Source organism: Phallusia mammillata, chromosome 1, assembly GCF_965637545.1.
Source record: "Phallusia mammillata chromosome 1, kaPhaMamm4.hap1.1, whole genome shotgun sequence".
In the NCBI taxonomy this organism is placed as follows: domain Eukaryota; kingdom Metazoa; phylum Chordata; class Ascidiacea; order Phlebobranchia; family Ascidiidae; genus Phallusia; species Phallusia mammillata.
Genome location: NC_137252.1, coordinates 17,248,853 through 17,269,632, shown reverse-complemented (window position 1 = coordinate 17,269,632; position 20,780 = coordinate 17,248,853). Strand labels below are relative to the sequence as shown.

Sequence of the window (20,780 nt, the reverse complement as noted above, 5' to 3'; positions counted from 1 at the left end):
TTTTCTGTGTGAACAGTTTACCAAAGGCGACTTAGTGCACTGTAGTATGGTGTTATCAATAACGCAAGTAACACTATGAGGAATAGCAAGCCAGGCCTGTTAAACACAAAACCTAGTTGTGGACATTGGCCCAAACATTCGTCTAATTATCGATTGCTCAAACTGAAGATGTTAGGACATTTGGAATTGTTAGGCAGATGCAGATAGTCTCTTTGACTAATGTAAAAATAAACATTTCCAGATCTGTCGTTTCACCTGGAATAGAGAAAAAAGGTTTCTACCAAAATTTCAAGCCTAATTGTGACGAAGCTACAGAAACAAAAAGCAAATGCTACGAAATTTAAAATACACCAAGGAGACAAATCAAGAGATTACGAAGAATGAACAGGGATTTTTGACATAGCCGATACTATTACTGGTTACGCTTTGCGTTGAGATTTTAAGCAGAACGCCGTTCCGGCAATAATTTTGTTTCTGAAACGGCGTTTCGGATTATTTACTTTCGCTTGTTTCACCTTACTTTTTTGGGACGAATTGTGAAAGATAAATTGAGCTATAGGGGCATGGTTTAGTAACCGCTACCCCACAATTGTTTGCTAGAGATCATCAAACTCTTCTCACCAATCCTGGAACTTTTTTCGAACTATTCCCGGCCAGGCCTGTTACTTGACAAATTATTTTGTCCGTACAACAATCTTTTGAGGGATTATGATGATCCTAGTTGACATGTAGTTGGTGATACGCATGAACCGCTTCACTTGGTATAACACGTCTATAATGTCAGCGTTTTAATAAATAAACACAGATGTAACTTGTCGACCAAACTGTACACATAGCCTACTGTGAGGAATATAGCTGTTTGATAAGGTTTAATAAACTATCCACTTGTCTTGTGCAGTCAAGAAGTCCTGCTTCAATATCCGTCAAAGTATAGGACGAAAAAGCCACCTATAGTTATCCACACTTGAGAAAGTCTCGTTAAATTCCATAAATTCTTGTGTAACACAAAACGTCCAAGTTGTTATTTTCACTTTCACGTATACCATAGGTTTTGATTTTAGGTACGCTACTACGCAAAAAATACAAGTTTATGACAAACAGTTTGGGAAAATTAACAGAATTTTTAGCTCTTCCGGCAGTTTTTTATTGTAATATGCCAACGTTTCGATGTCCCATACGAAACACCTTCATCAGGGTAATGACATACAATGCAAACACAAGTTATTATAAAGCGAGTTTGGGAAAATGTTTATGGCCTCACAAGTTCGTGGCGCAGCCGTCAGCAAACCTAAAAAACCACTTTTGTCCGTTTACCATAAGTTTTTCGCATCATTTGAATATTCTTTCCTGGCATTCAAACCATCGACTCTTTATTTCTAAAAAAAAATTATTTCAATGGCATTTTATGTACGTCACATCACTAACAAGGTCAGAATAGAGATGAAAAATTAAAAACATGTAAAAATCTAGAATATCATAGAAAATGTAAAGACTTTTTTTCTGTTTATGTCAATCGTTTAGTCAATTTAAATACGCGTGTTTTGTTTTTTCCGTGTTAACGAAAACCACAGTGTAGGGCACAGTGTGGGGCAAAACTGTGGCTAATAACCTTCGTTATTGATTAAAAGAGCTTTTGCATTGAACGTTTCATTACAAATTGGCTGTGGTCTTCATTCAAAATACTTGTATGAATGTTTTTGGTGCGTCACGAACAACGTAAATGATGACGTATTCATTGTCTACCTCTATGCTGTGGGTGCACACTTTTTACGTAATTGACGGGCACATCACAGGTCTGTATTTGACCACAGCCGCTAGAGCCTCTACGATTTTTGTTTCTATCTCACCGTTGTGAAAAAACATGATTTGTCTATTAATATCTAATTTAGTGGTGCTTGTGGGTTTAGAATTAGTTTAATATATTACTTTTTCTGTAAGGGAACGATTTTTCGATCTTCTAGTTTTATTTTGCACAATGAGATTGCAAAGAGTTTGTTCCGTGTGTCACGTATATGCCTGTAATATAACTTATACTTTGATCATTACCCCTTTAGCAAACAAAAACCAGACCGAATTAATATCACACGATATAGGTTTGATCAGTGCCTGGCGGCCCAAATGCATATTTTGTTGTGTATGTGTACGGCCGTGTAAATTTGTTTTTTGCGGCCGCAGGTTTTTCAAATCTACCGTTTTTAAATTCGACGCCTGCAGACACCAGAAGAGATGTGTATTGACATCATTGGGCAGTTGTGTACAAAGGTCAGAACAAGAAACTGCATCTAAAGAGAAAGGTGCATTTCCAATAAAATCTTCATTTTTGAAGGCAGGGGTCAGTAAGGCTGATCATCCGTCCCACAACATTATGTTATAATTAGGTTTGAAATTTCGGGACTTTATTGGAAACTCGATCGTTCTGGTAGAAAAATTATTCTCCTTAATTCCGTCGAAGTTTATCGGTGTCTCTAAAACCGTACACTTTTTAATTGGACTTTGAAACCAATTTTTTGGGTATTACAGGCCAACTTTTAGAGAATTAATATTTGGTTGTTGTCTATGCCGCTAAACCGTAAACCGAACGTAAACAAATTACTTATTGAATCCTAACAATATTTTCACCTTATTTTTTTTAATTTAGCCTTTTTCAGACACTTTGAAAACCGCCCCTGATGAACGCGATAGTCGAAAGAATTTACGATTCTCATCTAGTCATGCCCAATGTATTACACTCTGGAGTTTTATCAATTCAACACCTCCAAGCGCCACAAAGACTTGCTTTGGGCAATTTAATTTTTGCAGTTGTAAATTTAGGAAAAAAATCATTCAAGTGCTAAAAAACTTGCATCGATTTGTTATTCTTTTAACTAACTATTAATTTCTCAATGATTTAGTCCAGTAGTCCCCAACCCGTGTAACTTTACAAGTTAGTTTATCATTTTCTCTATGATTTAGTGCAGATGTCTTCCCCAAGTGCTAGGGTCGCCTAAAGTTTTAATAAAAAAAAACATGTAACTTGTCGACCAAACTATACACATAGCCTACTGTGAGGAATGTTTAGCTGTTTGATAAGGTTTAATAAACTATCCACTTGTCTTGTGCAGTCAAGAAGTCCTGCTTTAATATCCGTCAAAGTATAGGACAAGAAAGCCACCTATAGTTATCCACACTTGTTTTGATTTTAGTTGTTTTGAGGTTTTGATTTTAGGTACTATACGCAAAAACTACAAGTTTATGACTAACAGTTTGGGACAATGTTTATGGCCCCACAAGTTCGTGGCGCAGCCGTCAGCAAACCTAAAAAAAACACTTTTGTCCGTTTACCATAAGTTTTTCGCATCATTTGAATATTCTTTCCTGGCATTTAAACCATCGACTCTTTATTTCTAAATTTTTTTTATTTCAATGGCATTTTATGTACGTCACATCACTAACAAGGTCAGCATAAGCTGCAGACAGTGCACACTGTTTCGACCTATAAGGTCTCATCAGTGCAGCTGCACTGATGAGACCTTATAGGTCGAAACAGTGTGCACTGTCTGCAGCTTATCATTTATTGGCTCACATGCTTTTACAAGGTCAGCATAGAGATGAAAAATTAAAAACATGTAAAAATCTAGAATATCATAGAAAATGTAAAGACTTTATTTTCTGTTTATGTCAATCGTTTAGTCAATTTAAATACGCGTGTTTTGTTTTTTCCGTGTTAACGAAAACCACAGTGTAGGGCACAGTGTGGGGCAAAACTGTGGCTGATAACCTTCGTTAGTGATTAAAAGAGCTTTTGCATTGCACGTTTCATTACAAATTGGCTGTGGTCTTCATTCAAAATACCTGTATGAATGTTTTTGGTGCGTCACGAACAACGTAAATGATGACGTATTCATTGTCTACCTCTATGCTGTGGGTGCACACTTTTTACGTAATTGACGGGCACATCACAGGTCTGTATTTGACCACAGCCGCTAGAGCCTCTACGATTTTTGTTTCTATCTCACCGTTGTGAAAAAACATGATTTGTCTATTAATATCTAATTTAGTGGTGCTTGTGGGTTTAGAATTAGTTTAATATATTACTTTTTCTGTAAGGGAACGATTTTTCGATCTTCTAGTTTTTGCATATTTACCATATACGTTGTTACGCTTGTTGCTGTAGATTTATTTTGCACAATGAGATTGCAAAGAGTTTGTTCCGTGTGTCACGTATATATAACTTATACTTTGATCATTACCCCTTTAGCAAACAAAAATCAGACCGAATTAATATCACACGATATAGGTTTGATCAGTGCCTGGCGGCCCAATGCATATTTTATTGTGTATGTGTAAGGCCGTGTAAATTTGTTTTTTTTTGCGGCCGCAGGTTTTTCAAATCTACCGTTTTTAAATCCAGCACCTGCAGACACCAGAAGAGACATGTATTGACATCATTGGTCATTTGTGTGCGACGGTCAGAACAAGAAACTGCATCTAAAGAGAAAAGTATTGGACTAAAATATTCAGGATTTTAAGACAGGGGTCATATCATCCGTCCCACAACATTATGTTATAATTAGGCTTGGAATTTCGGAGCTTTGTTGGCAACTGGACTGTTCTGGTAGAAAAATTATTCTCCTTTCTATATTGGGAGAAACGACAGATATGAAAATGTTTCAGTTCTGGCATCCAATGATTACAAGACGAATGTTTCTTTGATGGTTCAATGTCCCTAACTGTGTATTGTATTATCGGGCTTGTCATTCCTCATTTTGCTGGGAAAGTTGATAAAAGATAAAGTGACTTAAATTGAGAGCAATAGCAGTGTCATAAAAACCGTCGAAGTTTATCGGTGTCTCTAAAACGATACACTTTTTAATTAGACTTTTGAAACCAATTTTTGGGGTATTACAAGCCAAATTCTGGAGAACTAATATTTCGTTATTGTCTATGCAGTGCTCTTCAACCGGTGTGCACGGTGCACCCTAGTGTGCACCAAAATATGCATGGGGTGCACCAGTACGAAAAGGTATACAAGGGTGCATCACAAACTTTTAATGAACCATTAATATTTGACTTTCAGGATATTAGAAAAAAAGATGTAGGTTTCAACTGATGTATAAATGAACCTCTAATTTTTGTTTAAAAATGTTGATGTCTAACACTTTCAGTGTGGTTGACGTATATCTACGTCAAGAGACGTTTTGCGCAAAGTGCGGATTGACGTTAATTTATATCAAAAGCACTGAAAGTGTTAGACATGATGATATGCAAAATGATTTTTCATATTGCTTTTTACCTCACTTTACCTCTTAAGTAATCAGGGTGCATGAGTTTGTCACGAAAACTTTAAGGGTTCACCAAACCAAAAAAGGAGCACTGGTTTATGGCGCTAAACCGTAAACCGAACGTAAACAAATTGCTTATTCAATCTCAACAAACATTATAACCTTACTTTTTTAGTTTAGCCTCTTTCAGATTCTTCGAAAACCTTCCCTAATGAACGAGATAGTCGAAAGAATTCACGATTCTAATCTAGTCATACCTAATCTTTTGCAGTCTGGAGTTTTATCAATTCATCACCTCCAAGCGCCACACAGACTTGCTTTGGGTAATTTAAATTTTGCAGTTGTAAAGGAAGAGATTCAGACAAAGGCAATAAACTTGCATCGATTTGTTATTCTTTTAACTTTTACAACTAATTATTTTCTCTATGATTTAGTGCAGATGTCTCCTCCAAGTGCAGGGGTTGCTTAAACTTTTTCTGGGGTCGCTATAAATCACATAACTTTTGCTCATGTTTTGCGGTACAGGTTTCTACCTCGGGTCACAATTTAACCATTGTGGTGCAATTTACAACAACAGAAAAGTGACGACAGAAGTCTATGTAAAACACTATAGTTGTCCAACCCCATTTTAAGGCGAAATAACCCCATGGACGACATTTTGTGTCCAAAATAATACAGTGGGTATTGGGAAAAGCACAAAAATTGTCTGATATCTGCAAGCCGGTGGGCTTTAACGGGAATTTAATTGACCAAATTTAATAAACCGTTTTGGTTCTATCATTTTATTCGTAATTACTTGAAATATTTTTTATTCGCAAATGCTGATTTCATTTTCTTTTAAATTGGGGTCGCTTTTTAAAAAAGTTGAAGAGCACTGATTTAGTGCAACACGTCTGAAGCCTTGTTGCGAAACAGCCAACAGGTCCTTGACCCAACCCATCACAATACCATAGAATAGCGCACGTGGAAAAAATGAGTTGCGAAAAAGGGAAATAGCGCAGGCTTCCAATAAAACGGCGCGACAGAAAAACAATATTAGTTCAGGCTTGGTGGTTTTCGATTGGCGGTAGATCGGTGATTTTCTGTTGCGTAGCGTTTAACGTAAGATGGTTGTTTGTTATGTATATTAATATAGGCTTCATAAACCGAGGAACGAAGTTGACTGCAAACTGTGAATGTCAATTTACAGAATAAGCAAGAATATAAATAGTAGCACAAACTGTGCTTTAGTTTCAATGAAATGTTGTTCGGTTATTTCGGGTTATTTGTTGTTACGCAAAGTATATAACTAAAGCTTGTATTTCTGTAGTGCATAATAATTAAGCTGAAAATTAACTGGTCTAATCCGGAAGAACATCAAAATTGTTTCCAACAAGTGAAGCCGATTTATCAAGAAACATGTAAGTGGAAATTTGTGTTGTGTGATTGTTGTTTATAATGTTTTGGTCCAAACACGGACGCAACTTGAATACGAGCAATAAATTCTCTGTAATTGGAAACATTTGTTTTTTTAAGCGAAGTTTTCCGGGCATTTGTTTTACCTTATCAAATTACTAAGATATGTTTTTTCGTTTTCTCTGATTGATTATTGTCAACTACTGAATGAAATAGAAGACAGATAACTATAAGGTACAGGAACATGCGTTTTAAAGCACGAAGATAATTTAGTCATTTTTTTAATGGAAAATCTCCCTTGAACTAGTTGCAAAACCTTGCATTAAAGATTCAGCTATTGACGCATTACTATAAAAAACTTGGAATAATAACTTTTTGGTTTTTTTTTTCTACGCTGATAAATGTGGGCAAATAAAGATAAAAGTTTCGACTATCAGCATCGTGGTTAATTTCATTTGTTTGTGCTTAATATTTAGTACTTTGATACTGGTTGGTTTTATAGTTTTTTTTTCAATAACACAATATAACTTTTACTGTCTTACAAATACTTACCGACAAACTGGTACGTGATGGAAAAATTTTCAAAAACTTCAGTTAACAAGCACGCATCTTATATATCATCAAAGAGGTGTAAAACGTCGTCACCCTATGAAAAAGCATCTTGCAGTTGCGCTGTAGCATTTTAATGAACACGTTTTCTGCACCGTGAATGCCACACAATAGAGATTAAAAGATTTGCTGTTGGCTTTTTGTTGCAATGCGGTTAAATATCAGACGTTTCCATCCTATGTCCTTTGGTATTGTGGCCTAGCGAGCGCTATTTCGGGATGGGCTAGGTTTTCATGCGTGTGCAATGTGGTGGGTTTTTTTTGCACAGAACAATGCCATTTGGCAAAATATTAAACGCTGCAATGCGTTCCACATTAATGCTGTGGGAGTTTCCAAAATATTTTAATATAAACCGAAACAGATTTAGCTCGTCTGTATTGTTTTGCCTACCCGAAGTCATATTAATTTTAACATGACACAAACAAACTTTTTATCCCGAAACAATTTTCAATCTTGCAATGAACCCGTATCGACAGGTTGCCACGGAAAACGTCTTTGTTAATCTTGTTAGGCAAAGTAACACTTTAATTATTGATGCATTGCTAACTTTCCACGAACTTGGCTTGAAAGCTAACACGTAACTACGAAGATTCCAGTAACACGCGTCTGTGCTGCACAAATTCTTGTAACATGTAACACTGTGGTTAAAATGGCCGTATGTATCAATTTGTTTACTATTATGCTTTCTTGCGCGGTTTTGTACCAAATTCATCAATAAAAAAATCACCAAATGTATAACGCCCACGCAAAGGATTCTTGGGACAATTTCCAGGGAAAGGCTACTTCAGTTTCAGACTTGAACAACGGCGAAAGCAAAACAAACTTTGCGTGATATTTCAATAGGCAGTATAGATTCCAAGTCGGCAGAATTGGAAGACCGCATAAGCTCCGGCTGATTTGGCGGATAAGCCCTTTTGTGTTGTAAATCCACTATCTGACAAGGCGTAATTACAATTTTCACATGTTGTAGAAGTTATTTTTGATTATGTTTTAATGTGAAGAATTCAATTTCACATGATTGTGCGTAAAATGAATTAAGGAAAATGGTGTAGCTTTAGCTTGTCACAAACGCTTTTTATTTTGTTGTTTATCCAGTCAAACCGTCAGACATGTAGGTTTATTTATATCCAAATCGAAAACTGTAAAGGAGAATGTCTGGCTATATATTAATTTAGCCCTTTTAGGCTGGTCGAAATTAAGGTAGTGTAAAAGGAAACTGGATGAAGACCATCAATCTGATTTTTCGTTATGATTATGTTCGACGGTTGTTATGTGCACCAATCAATACCACCTGCTCGAGAAACACCATGAAGGTTTGGATTAATGAACAAAAAATTACGTTTGTGTTCTCGCAGGTCTGATATTCGCCGCAACGCAATGCAAGGTACCCTACCAGTGCCGGTGGCTGGACAAAGGAAGCTACGGATGATTGTGCTGGGCGCATCAAGAGTTGGAAAAACGCAACTTGTGTCACGGTTCATGGGCACCCCGTTCAGGTGAGCTTAACCACTCATTTTCCTCATCTGTGCACTGCAGCGTGCAAAATTTATGGTTGGATGCACAGAAGTTGGCAGCTGCTGTAGTCTAAAATCAGATTCCCTTAACCATGTTTAGAATGCATTATTTTTCTGTTACCCTTTACTTTTTTCAACGGGAAAACCTCATGAAGATTAAATATTCAAGGGGTTGCATTTTTACGGATTGGAAAATTGTTTCACATGGAAGTTTAGAACGTGCTTTAAACATATTGTGGTCTTGTTCGGTAAACCGTCAATTGCTGATGAGTGCACTTATAAACGTCACGAAAGGCCAGCTTATCGACCTATTAACTTGTAAAGTGGATCCATTCAAAAACGGCTTTGCTGAATGCATTTTTGATAACAAAGTTAAATTTAGGATTGCTTACTAATTGGTTAGTTGCCTAAACTAGCTATCGCGGCACATTGCATTTCGATCCATTGTATAATACATTTCATATTGTTTATTCGTGCAGTGAAGCGTACATTCCGACTGTGGAAAATTTTCACCGCAAAATGTACACGATCCGAGGTCACACGTACCAACTCGATATCCTGGACACAGCAGGAGCGACGATCAATCCTTTGACACAAAAGATCACGCTCATGACTGGTGAGTACAAGAGAGCTTTGTCACCATTCTTTGCTTGTCTATTTGCCGCTTTTTTGAGGTGAGCAGATTGTTGCGAGTTTGCAATCTTGGTGGTTTCAAACCAGTCCGCATAGTTTCCCTGAGAATAATTTACCTTGATGATTTGCAAAGCCGTGGTGCATGAACGTGAGGGATTGCCGCTACAAATCACCTCATTGTTTAAACAAACAAAGGCAAATCCATTTCCCAGATATCTGATTTTATTGCGACAAAAATCGACTGTAGGGGCGTTGACGCGCCATCTGCTCGTAACAAATTTGAAAAAAGGTTATGTTTTTAAATGTTACGACCACGTTGTTACATCCTGCAAAAGGACAGCTGGGGGGCAATTAATACGTTTATCGACCCCTTTATCCGACATTTAGTTATATCCAGTCCATAGGTGTGAGACAATTTACACCTGTTTGCGCACAGCCATAGAGCGAACTGCTACCAGGAGAGGAGAATGACTTTTGATAAATAAGGAGACAAGAGCTATGCGGAGCTCCTTGGCTCAGTCGCTTCATTCCGCGTGACTGCTTTCAGAGAAACGATGAACAAATTCGCTGAGCTCAAATATTGATTCTTTCACTACCCTCGATTTATCTGTTTGCACCCCCTTATAAATTCGCTTCGGCAGAAACAAGTTCCAACGCTTGGTTTTCTAGATCCGGCAAATAATCCGTGTGAACGTTTTTTTACTCGGAAAAGTCTATCAGAAACTCGAAAATATTAGCAGTACACTTGATCGCTGTTTGCAAAAAAAAATGGTATCACCTGCAATTTTTTAATGTTAAGCATGGACGTATTTTTGAAAGAATTTTATAAAAACCTAATTACCAGAGGGCTGTTAGTCGGGCAAAATCGGTTCTGGTTTTAAACAAGGTTTGTGTGGTTCAAGTGGTTTGACATGATCGATTTTAAATAGATTTAAAGTGTTTTCCTAATTTAATCGTAAGAAAGTAATCTTGATCGTTGTACTTCGGAAAAATCCATACAAAAATCGGAAACGAATTTCAATGTTGAGAAGGCATCAAATCGATTCCTCCTTAATTAGTGATGCTCATCGACCTAACAAGTTGTAAACAATCATCCCCTACATCCTTCATGAGTGGTAAGGATGTTTATCCCTTTGGAGAAACGCAATTGTCACCAGACACGTTCAATTATTATTGAAAGGCCGCTCACCCTTTGCACACCACATTCTCGGTCCTTCCCCTGCGTTCTGACGAATCGAAAACTGTGTTTGTTGACGCCCAAGGTCCCGGACCCCGCCAAGAGAATCGCCTCTTTGTGAGTCAACAACTCTATTCACGTGCGCGCGTGTTCAGCCAGGCGTGCAGCTTTCGTCATCGCGAAACAACATCCGTGAATGTTCGCACCTCGTTGAACTGTTGCGTCACAAACGAAGTGGGATAAAGTTTACTTAAATTTTTCAAAAGATTGGGTACTTTGATATTTGCAGACTTTAGATGTGATTCACGTAAATGATTTGTAAGACTAATGTTTTAGTCAAAAAACACTTGTGCGCAAAACAAGGCTGTTTTGGTGCACCTGTAGGTCACATTGTACCTTGAAAATAGCGTTTGGATCATATTTCCAAAAGAAATGTTTTTTGCCAGCTTTCCACATGAATCACTTCGATTTTCCGAAAATATTTTCAGGTTAAAATAGGATTTTTGTCTCCGTGACCGAACGCATGTCACGGGCAGGTTTTTTTTAAAGGTTTGGTTTGGGTGACCGCTAAGTAGTTTTAAGAGACCGCAAGTGTTTCATTTAAATACCAAAAAATAGCCATATTTGCTTAAACGAATTATTTATTAGGCTACTGGCAAATTTTGGGAAACCGCTGGAGAAATTTGGGGGACCGTTTCGGTCGCCCAAAACACCTTAAAAACACTGCATGTGTGTAAGGAACACTGTTGTTTTGTTTTGTTTTTGCCTAAACCAAAACCCAACCCAATCCAATAGCGGTTCGCGTATCTGGACAATTTCCCACGTCAGTGGGTTTTTGGCAACCTTTAGTCACGTTAGCATTTAGTTCCTGCATTATCATAAGACCAACGATTTGTGGTGATCTGATTAAGCCTGCGGTGTAAAAGTGAGGATGGGTCTTGAACGCCAAACTTTGTATTTATGCCCCAACATACAATCCTGTTTGTTCGGTGATGCCTTATTCAAAAAAATAATTTTGTGCATGCCGCTGCAAGTTAATACGCAACGTTTTAAACTTTAAATTGCAAGAAAATTAAATAGCTAAACCAACAACACATCGATACATATTTTTGCCTTTAACCCAGAATATTCTATTCCAGGCGACATGTTCCTTGTTGTTTACTCTGTAACATCTGAGTCGAGTTTCGAGTACGCCAAAGAGCTGGTGCGTATGATCGAAGACGCCAAAGACTCGCTACACAACGACGTTCTACACAACGGAAACCGAAAGAAAAAACACACCCGCTCGTATACACCTATTATTATCGCAGGCAACAAAGCTGACATGGAAGAACAAAGAACTGTCCCAGTCTCCGCCGCAGCAGACTGGCTCAAAGGAGAACAAAAAATTGCCAAACACCTTCGCACACATGTTGACGTGTCCGCACGTGACCTTGGCAGCGTTCAGGTCCTCTTTGAACGTCTCTTCGTGCTCGCACACTTGCCGCTGGAAATGAGCCCAAACATGCACCGCAAGGTGTCAGCACATACCTTCTACGAAACCACTGCTGCGTCGGTGGCACTTCATAAAAAAATGGGCAGTCCTCTGTTTAACCGAAGCCAGAGCGAAGACTGCTCAGTGAAACGAAATCGCAGAGTATGGAATTCAATCAAACACGGGCGTAAAAGCAGAGGTTCGCCACCGTCTCCCGGTTCAAGCTCTTCGGGTTCAATGTTTTCTGGTAGTTCCGAGGATTTTGAGTTTCTCTCATCCGATGATGGAAAGCAAGATACCGCTCCTGCCACTTCGTCTGCTGATGCTGTGGCCACTATATTTCCGAACCAAAGACGCCCAAGCACCACCACTGAAGTAAACATTGCTTTAAGTAAGGCACGTGTGGCTCATGCCATCCCGAAGTGCTACGAGTCAACGAAAACTCCTCGTCCTGCTATTCCCCACCACGTGATTTCTGATAAAATTGACTTTCCCAACAAAGAGCACTCGTCGGCATTTCAAAAGCTAAAGAAAAGGTTGGGTAGAATGAAGAGCAACTAACAATATATACCTGCTCGTTCATGGATGTCTGACCGTTCATAAATTTGTGTATAATGACGTGCACTTCACGCCAGAGTTTTTCGGTGACAAATTCAAACACAGACCGAAACGTCTGGGGTATCAAAAGTGTTGTGTGCTTTTGGGGAATTGGATATAGTGTTGGGAGAAACCTATGATACATACTTGCCCCTTTTCGTCTTGTGTTGCGAATCGCTTTTACAATCCATTGTAAGGAAGTTTGTTCACTAATAAACTACGACAAAAGTAAACTTGATTTTGTGCAAGCTTTTTATATTTTTGGGCAAAAAATATGAAAACGCAATGGCGTCTAGGTATACAGAAATAATTGAATGGCTTTAGATAACTTGATGATGATTCAGCTAGGGCTTTTTTCAGTTATGGGATATTTAATAGAGTGTATAGAGTGAAGGTTGCGTTAATAAACGTCAAATCAACAAAAAACCTTTTATGGTGGACGGGTGCTCATTACAGTTTTCTTGAAAACCGACTAGGTTGAGAATTGTATGTTGCAAATTTGCCTACGGTTTTTCGTTGACAGGTGCGCTAATAAAACTGCGGCGTGTATACATAGACGCGATGCAGATGCAAACGTTGGCTTTGAACAATCTTTTTTTTTAAATCACCCCTGATTTCACGCTTGCTACAACATTGAATGCTCTAAATCTCCTTCTTAAAATTTAATTTTGTTAGTTTAAGATAGCCGGGTTAAAAACTAAATGTTTTTACAATCATAAAAAAACTTCATAGCTACTATAACATAACGAATCTTTATGTTTAAAATGTTACTGACACCATCTTTGCTTTAAAGTTAGTTTAATGGGTATATATGTTAAACAAATCGTTATGTAATTTTAGTTCTTTTTGGTGAGTTAAAATGCCTAATTAAAATGGATTTTTTACAACAAGAGCTAATTAAGAGCTAACATTTTTTATGACACAAAGTTCAACAAAAAACGAATTAAAACGTGAGAAAAACGAATTGGTCTTGATTGTTTCTGACCATAAACCCAAGTAAGTTCCTACGGCAAATTAAAGCAACTTTTCATTTGTCGCATTATCATCTTGCAAATTCTCTTATATCCGTTTTGGACCTTCCCCATTGTGTGATCATTATCGGCGGCAAAAACCGCTCCGAAATCGACGTCATTTGCGATGAGTTGTTTAGTCAGACGTGCAGAGTTCTGGAAATGAACGTTGTCATCTCTGGTCCCATGGATCAATGTATATTGATGAGTCTTGAAATTTTTCAGGTTGTACAATGCCGAGCTCTTTCGATAGTTTTCCTGTACCCAAAATATTAGGTTGTATTATACACTACAAGCTGTTAATAAATCTCGTGAGTTAACACGGCGTCCTAAACCTAAAAGTTTTCAAAAAAATATTATGGACAGTGGTCTCAAATACAATGAGTTATCCAGGGTCTTGGGAAAACAAATATAGGTATGTGCCGACACCTTGCGGTAAAGCCGAAAAATGTATTTTTTGTTTTCTATAAAGGTCAGACGAGACCTAAATCCCGAACTCCTTATCCAACTAGTAAACTAAACCATGACCCTTAAACAGGTTTCAGGTAATTTTTTGAGGGGTTATTAGGCTTTAGTTTATAATGAGAGACCTTATTACAAAAGCTGGATGCCACTTCAATACGACCAGGCTGTCATGCCTTAGCATAAAATTGGCAAAAGTCAACGATTCAAAAAAATATACGTTATACCTCGTTGTCTTTCGGCTTATGCATGTAACGTTCGGTGTATATTGCGTGATAAAATTGCCAGTCCGTCACAGGAGCAACTGCATATCCGCACTTGTATACATTGTCGGAGTCGGCTTCTATTACTTTGGTTGTCGCATATCTGAACAAAACAAGTGAATGGTGTAAGCCACCAGATAAATTAACAACATCAGAACAGAAGGTGTATCCTCGGTGGATGTTAGCAAATCGATGGATTAAGTTTTAATGTATGACCGTTCTGCTGAATCGTTGTAACTAAAAATTGTACTTTTTAGTAAAACATATAAAGTTCTTCCCTAAATACTCTTATTATAGACACCTTAGGAGTTTTAAAGGTGCTAGGTCAAATGTTTTGTAAATGAAATTTTTTTAGCTTACCCTCCGTATGACCATCCCCATATTGCAATTCGTGTGGGGTCAATAAAACTATATTTTTGGGCAACAATTTGAGCTGCTGAAATCTGGTCCATCGATTCAAATTCACCCAAATGTTTGTAGACCTAAATGCATAAATGCTTTGTTGCTCAAAACTTTTTGTAAAATTACAGAAAAGATAATTATGATTTTCAGTCGTTAACCACTTGCATACGATCCTTGCACAGATGCAACCCAGTATACAAACCAGGTGTCTTATTTCTTCTCCCCTAAACCCGCTTCCACGACCGTCAAAATTCATGACCACCACATCAAGAGAACTTGACACAAAGTCTTTCCACCTAACCGAGAATCGATCCTGAACCTCTTGGGAAGCTGGGCCTAAAAGATATAACAAGATCACTGACATTTTGTACATTTACTAAAATATTCACAATTTCTTGTTTATTGACAGAAAAACGTGGTAAAAAGTTAATATTTACGTAGAAGAGAAAACAGCAACTTACCTGAGTAAACCTCCACCAGCATGGGGTACTTTTTGTTTTTGTCCAAGTTGGGTGGAATATAGAGACTGTAATACCAATCTCCAATCACCCCTGGCAACTGAATAGTCCCGTACACCACCTCACGAAAGTAATGCTCTAAAATAATAATTTAATAACTAAACTCTATTGATGCAAGCATATTTTTTCTCAGTAACACAAAACATTAATCTATACTACCATCTAGCGGAAAAAAATTCAAGTTTGCGTGAGAACTCACATCAAAATAGTTTACTTTGTGCCGATAGGCAGCACAAAGAGATTTGCAAATAGTTAAAGCAAACAGTGTTAAAATGCTGACAGTTAGGGCTATTTCGGTTGAGGTTTTATGATAAAAAACAAAACAAAACAATAAACCCTTAGTTCATAACCCTTTCCCAGTTTCACCGTTAATATAAATCACGTTGCTCTTTACGCCATCTATCGATATTTAGCAAATTTTGTTTGTCGTGAATTTTGATATTAATAGCTCTACATCGTCTATGAGACACATAATGTATGTTTTACCTTAAAGATGTTTATTATACCTTGCAGTGTTTTCTCTAGTTGTGTGTTATTTTTAAGGATTCGTACAAACTGATAATTTCCTTGTTCGTCTCTTTTATGTACGGTTGTGAGAGGAATTCCTGATAAAAAAAAGTAAATTTACAAAGATTTTCACCAAAAATATATGTTGCGGACCTGTTTCACCAAAAATATATGTTGCGGACCATCATACGTTGACTACCATATCAGTGTAAAATAGTTTTTTTTATGTTTCTAGGCTGGAATCAGTAATGCAAATTGTAAGCAAAGTAGTCATGTAGTTTTACCGTTTCCCGTTCCGCCGCAGTTTATTACAAGGAAGCTGCCGTTTTTGCTGAAAATTGGATTTACCCAGTTACAACGATCGGGAAATTGTACGTTGAGTTGACAAGAGACGCAAGTTCGGGTAAAGTTTGAGCCACGAGCTAAAAATAATGTCAACGGTTAATATTTTTAAAGATGTATAAAACGAGTGTAATTTCATTTTTTGAATTTTTGAATTTTTAATTCATAAAGATTAAAGTGTCATTTAAATACACAAAAATTATAATAATGTGTCAAACAGTAGAAAATCTAGAAATTAGACAAAAATTACAATGCAATCCTAAAGTGCTTTCACTGAATGAAACCACAAAAAAACTTTTGAAAATACCTTTCACTTTCCACAAATGCCGGATTCGCGGTAAATCGGTCCCCGGAAGAGACTCTCGCTCCGTGCTTAAATAATACACGAAATCCCACGTGCTATCGTAGGTATACACAGAGGTGTATCCGTAACGAGTATCAGTCACCTGTAAAAAGCAAAATCAGCAGGCTACATTATTTTTGCAACCAACAACTCGTAAAACCACATGTAAAAAACAGTAAGTTTTACCCACTGTTCAAGTTCTATGACAACACTGGTATGTATTAATATAAATACTGATTAATTTATCCAATTTATTACAGAGGAAATGAGCACCTCAAAACTCCCATTTGTTCTCCAATCAACTTTGTTTTCCGTCACATTAATTCTTGCAAGATGAAAAAATCCATGATTGGACTTTGTGGTGAAATATTCTTCACTGTTTAATGATGGAAAGATGTGAGAAACTTTGTAATGACCAACCCATCCCGTTTTACTTTCCTCCATCATTGAATCCACTAAACACGAGACATAATAATAAAAGTTTTTTAGCTTGCAAATGTCCTGGTTGAGCAGCAGATTGAGTTTACAAACGTTAATTTTTTTCTCCTGTTAGTTTGTGCCATCTTCCAATACGCAATATCACATGTGGCTCATAAAAGTTTCAACTTTACCAGTTTTGTAAAACCAGGATTGCGTAAGGAACCGCAGAGCTAACTTGGAGTGCTTATGCAAAAATAAAAGTAAGTTTGTCTTGTATTTAGAAATTATTTGTTTATCAAAGCCTATATGACCAGATATTTAAGATAACGATCATGCCTTTTTGTTCACTTGGTTTTGCACTGTCATGCGTATTTTATTTCTTCTGTTTTATTTAATTTGTGGCACGTTTTTAGCAAACCCTTTTTTTGCATGCGAACAATTGCTTATAAGGCACAATAAAAGGCAGAAAACCCCTCTGTTTCACAAAGCGGGCCTATTCTCTAAATATATACTTTTTGTATAATTTATACTTTATGCAGGAAAACTTTTATCGATCACACTAAAAAAATGTTCACATTTTAGGCTATATCCCCCCATCAAAATTTAAAGACAGCGATTAAATAGTACAAATTGTCAATATTTGAACCACACTTTAAAAAAATCGCGCAAACGAAGTAGCGAACTAACCATGAGAGCATGTAAAGTCAGGAGCGACGCAGCTTTCTGACATGGATTCGTTTTCAAGTCGATTCTTCCATGTTGGGGAGAACACCTTGTTTCCAATCCAAACAGCTGAGTTGAGATAATATTCCTTCCACAACCCAGTTACAATCTGGTAAATTGTGGTTGGCATGTGAAAAAAACACAACAAATTTAAGAACAACAATCGTTTAGATTTCATTAATTGTTAATAACCAAGTCTAACAAACCTTTTTATTTTGGCCTTGTTATGGTTGAAGATTGTTTATTTCCTATAAAACATGTAGAGTAAGGAATCTTACCGAATGTGGGTGAACTTTAGATGACTCCCACGACTCTACGTTGATAATAGTGACAGTTGTGAATGGAATGTTAGTTCCAGCTTTGGGATAAGGCAACCGTTGCATGTGTGGGTAAGACGAATTTGTACTGTATATCGGAAACTCAAACGGAGTCACATCAGAGTCATTAACTCTAGGATGAGAACATTTGTGTCAAACAATTGACGCCAATACCACTGTTTTTCAAGTGGTGTAGTTTATAGTTGATAAAACTTACCCTGGAACGTTATTTCGTGTGGTTCGTAAAACAATGTTTACATTTTCTGGTACGAAATGCGTAAGATAGTGCCAAACCATCAATGCGATTTTTGAATATATTTTACATAAATATGATTATCAATTAACTTAGTAATTGTTTTACACCGTACATATTTTTGTATAAGACAAGTTTAGTTGTAAGTGATAATCATACGTGGCATAAGCAAGGAATTTTCCGTCAGGTGACCACCAAAGGAGCGCATCGTCATCTGCAATTTCAATCCAGAATAACCAATCGGCAAGACCGTTAAATATCGATTGTTCATCACCCGTACTAGTAAGCTGTTTCGGTGGTGAAAACTCGTCCTATTAAAATAACCAGAATCTTCAGCGTATATTTGTGCGGTATTTGAGAAACGTTACTAATCTAAAACCATTAATATATTTTGTACCAAATTGTTTGGGCTAAACATTACCTTTACAACGTAGACATTGAAGCCTCTTACAAAGACGAAAGTGTGGTTTACTGGGGACCATTTGAACTGCTGTATTCCGTCAACAGGAAAGAGTGGAAACATAATTTGGGTTCTAAAAATTGATAATTAGTATTAAATTGTTCAATGCCTAGTATTTGCAAAAAAACTACAAAGTAGACAGAAATGGTTAAAGCAAACAAGGAGATTTACGATCACGGAATTGATACAAAATTACAGAATATGTGTTCAAATTAATATGGAGCATCCCATGTCAATAACAGCTGATTAAATATTGTATAATTCCAATACAAATCCCAAAAACTAAATTTAAAAGCTTCGGGAATAAAACGACTTCAAAACATTGAGTATAATCCCGAGTGGCACATATAAAACACGGCACAACAAAACCAAATGTTTAAATGTTATGTTAGAGTTTCTGTAAATAAGTAAGTTTTATCCAATACATGATGTTGTTTGAAACCAAAGTGGGCGTATTTCCCACTATTTTACATGATTAAAACTTTTATTCATCGACCAATCTTACCCCGAGGGTACTTCAAAGAAGGAAACCGAAAATGTTCTGACATAATGTGTATAACCCTGAAAAAGTAAAGTCACTTCATGGTGCAAAGTCGACAAGGCAAATTACAATTATCAAATAACCTTACCTTGGTTCGGTTGTGAAAAATTGACATGATTAAACCATCTGCAGAAAGTAAATACCAAAATGGCCCTGATAAGCCAGTCTGTAAAAAAGTCAACGATAAGTATGACCACACTTCAAGAGTTTTTTTAACTTCAAATCTTGTGGGTATATTGTTACCAATTGCTAGTTGATTCAATTTGACCACAAAATGCAGTTAATTTGCTACATTGTTTAACACATTGCATAGACCAGTGATCTTCAAACTCTGTGCTGCGGCACACTTTAGTGCACCCCAAAAGATTTCCAAGCGTGCCGCAAAAGTTTCTCTATTTTTAAGTTTAAACATTCCCAGGTGTCTTGTTTTCTAAATGCGGGAATATATGGCAACGTATTAAAGCTCATTTTTTTCTTGCTTTTCATAAAAGGCAATCTTATCCACCACAATAAAGTTACATATATTAACTATTTTTAACAACTTTTATAAATTGGCCTGCTGTAAGTGAGCCGTGGAATGAAAATTTAGTTTGTTAATGTGCCGCATGGTTGAAAAGTTTGAGAACCACTAGCATAGTGTATTGAGTTTAGTCGCAGCGTTACAGTTACAGAAGGAGGCTGTTAACACTGGAATGTACACAAATAAGACGTTCCACGACGTATTGGGGTTTTGCAAACGATGCGAGAATCTTTGCAAGTACCTGACGTAGAAAACCTACCCAAACACTGGAGGGAAGAATCTCAGTTTTATTTTCACTCTCAATGTTTATTCTTACAATAGAGTGATCTGATAGTTTGTCAACGTATTCGTTGCCTAAAAAGCAAAAATATAACAAAAATATATCTGCGTTATTTTTGTTTTTAATTTTTTAATTTTTTTAATTTTTTAATAAAAAACTTTAAAAAACATTCTACGACCATACGGGTGTTTAATGACGAGCAGCCCTTTTTGTTTTACCTGATATCCAGTAGGGATAATAGCTATTTGCCCAAAACTTGCCGTCCATAAATTCATCAAATTTCATGTACTTTTTCTCTTCCGATGCCGCTGCTGCATTAAACAGTATATATCACATCACTTGGATTTCGTCAGCCTCATTTGAAGTTAGCAAAGTCATCTAAAGTTAGATATTTGAGCGTGCATAATTCCTTACCTCGTTTCACTCTTGTAGAATGGTGAAATCTCGGTAATTTATGATAAAGGACCAAAAGTAATATACTGCTGCAAATTAGGATTGGAATACTCCACTTGCCTTTCTTAACCTTTAACAAACTTTTTATGGACGTAAACGGTTTCATCTCACCTAGATTAAATCAATTCAGCGACGCTAGAGAAAACTAATGTATCCCTGGTATTGTAAACACGTTTTAATACAAATTATTATCGAACAAGAGATCATTGCAGTCTAGCGATCTGTTGCCGTGCTACGTCCAAATCTCAACAAAGTGTAGTGATATACATTTCCAAATGGGACACCGTTTAGTATGTTAATAATTAA

At 36.9% G+C, this 20,780-nt stretch overlaps 2 protein-coding genes across 2 annotated transcripts; one reads left to right on the top strand and one right to left on the bottom strand.

Moving 5' to 3' along the window:
- Window positions 1-6,578: 6,578 nt before the first annotated feature.
- Window positions 6,579-12,887, top strand: LOC145231563 (GTP-binding protein Rhes-like). The gene is made up of 4 exons (XM_080096348.1): window positions 6,579-6,661; window positions 8,621-8,761; window positions 9,259-9,395; window positions 11,729-12,887. Coding segments are annotated over exons 1-4 (1,176 nt in total). The 5' UTR covers window positions 6,579-6,659; the 3' UTR covers window positions 12,625-12,887.
- A 641-nt stretch (window positions 12,888-13,528) lies between these two features.
- LOC145233694 (dipeptidyl peptidase 4-like) lies at window positions 13,529-20,599 on the bottom strand. Its single transcript, XM_080098471.1, has 18 exons — window positions 20,436-20,599; window positions 20,240-20,332; window positions 20,001-20,095; window positions 19,310-19,387; window positions 19,186-19,241; window positions 18,642-18,753; window positions 18,380-18,531; window positions 17,929-18,100; window positions 17,615-17,759; window positions 16,781-16,962; window positions 16,472-16,610; window positions 16,107-16,244; window positions 15,822-15,920; window positions 15,259-15,393; window positions 15,000-15,133; window positions 14,756-14,877; window positions 14,360-14,498; window positions 13,529-13,928 (listed from the first exon to the last, which is right to left on the bottom strand). Exons 1-18 carry the CDS (start codon window positions 20,578-20,580, stop codon window positions 13,665-13,667), a joined length of 2,400 nt encoding a protein of 799 aa, XP_079954597.1. The 5' UTR covers window positions 20,581-20,599; the 3' UTR covers window positions 13,529-13,664.
- Window positions 20,600-20,780: the final 181 nt, after the last annotated feature.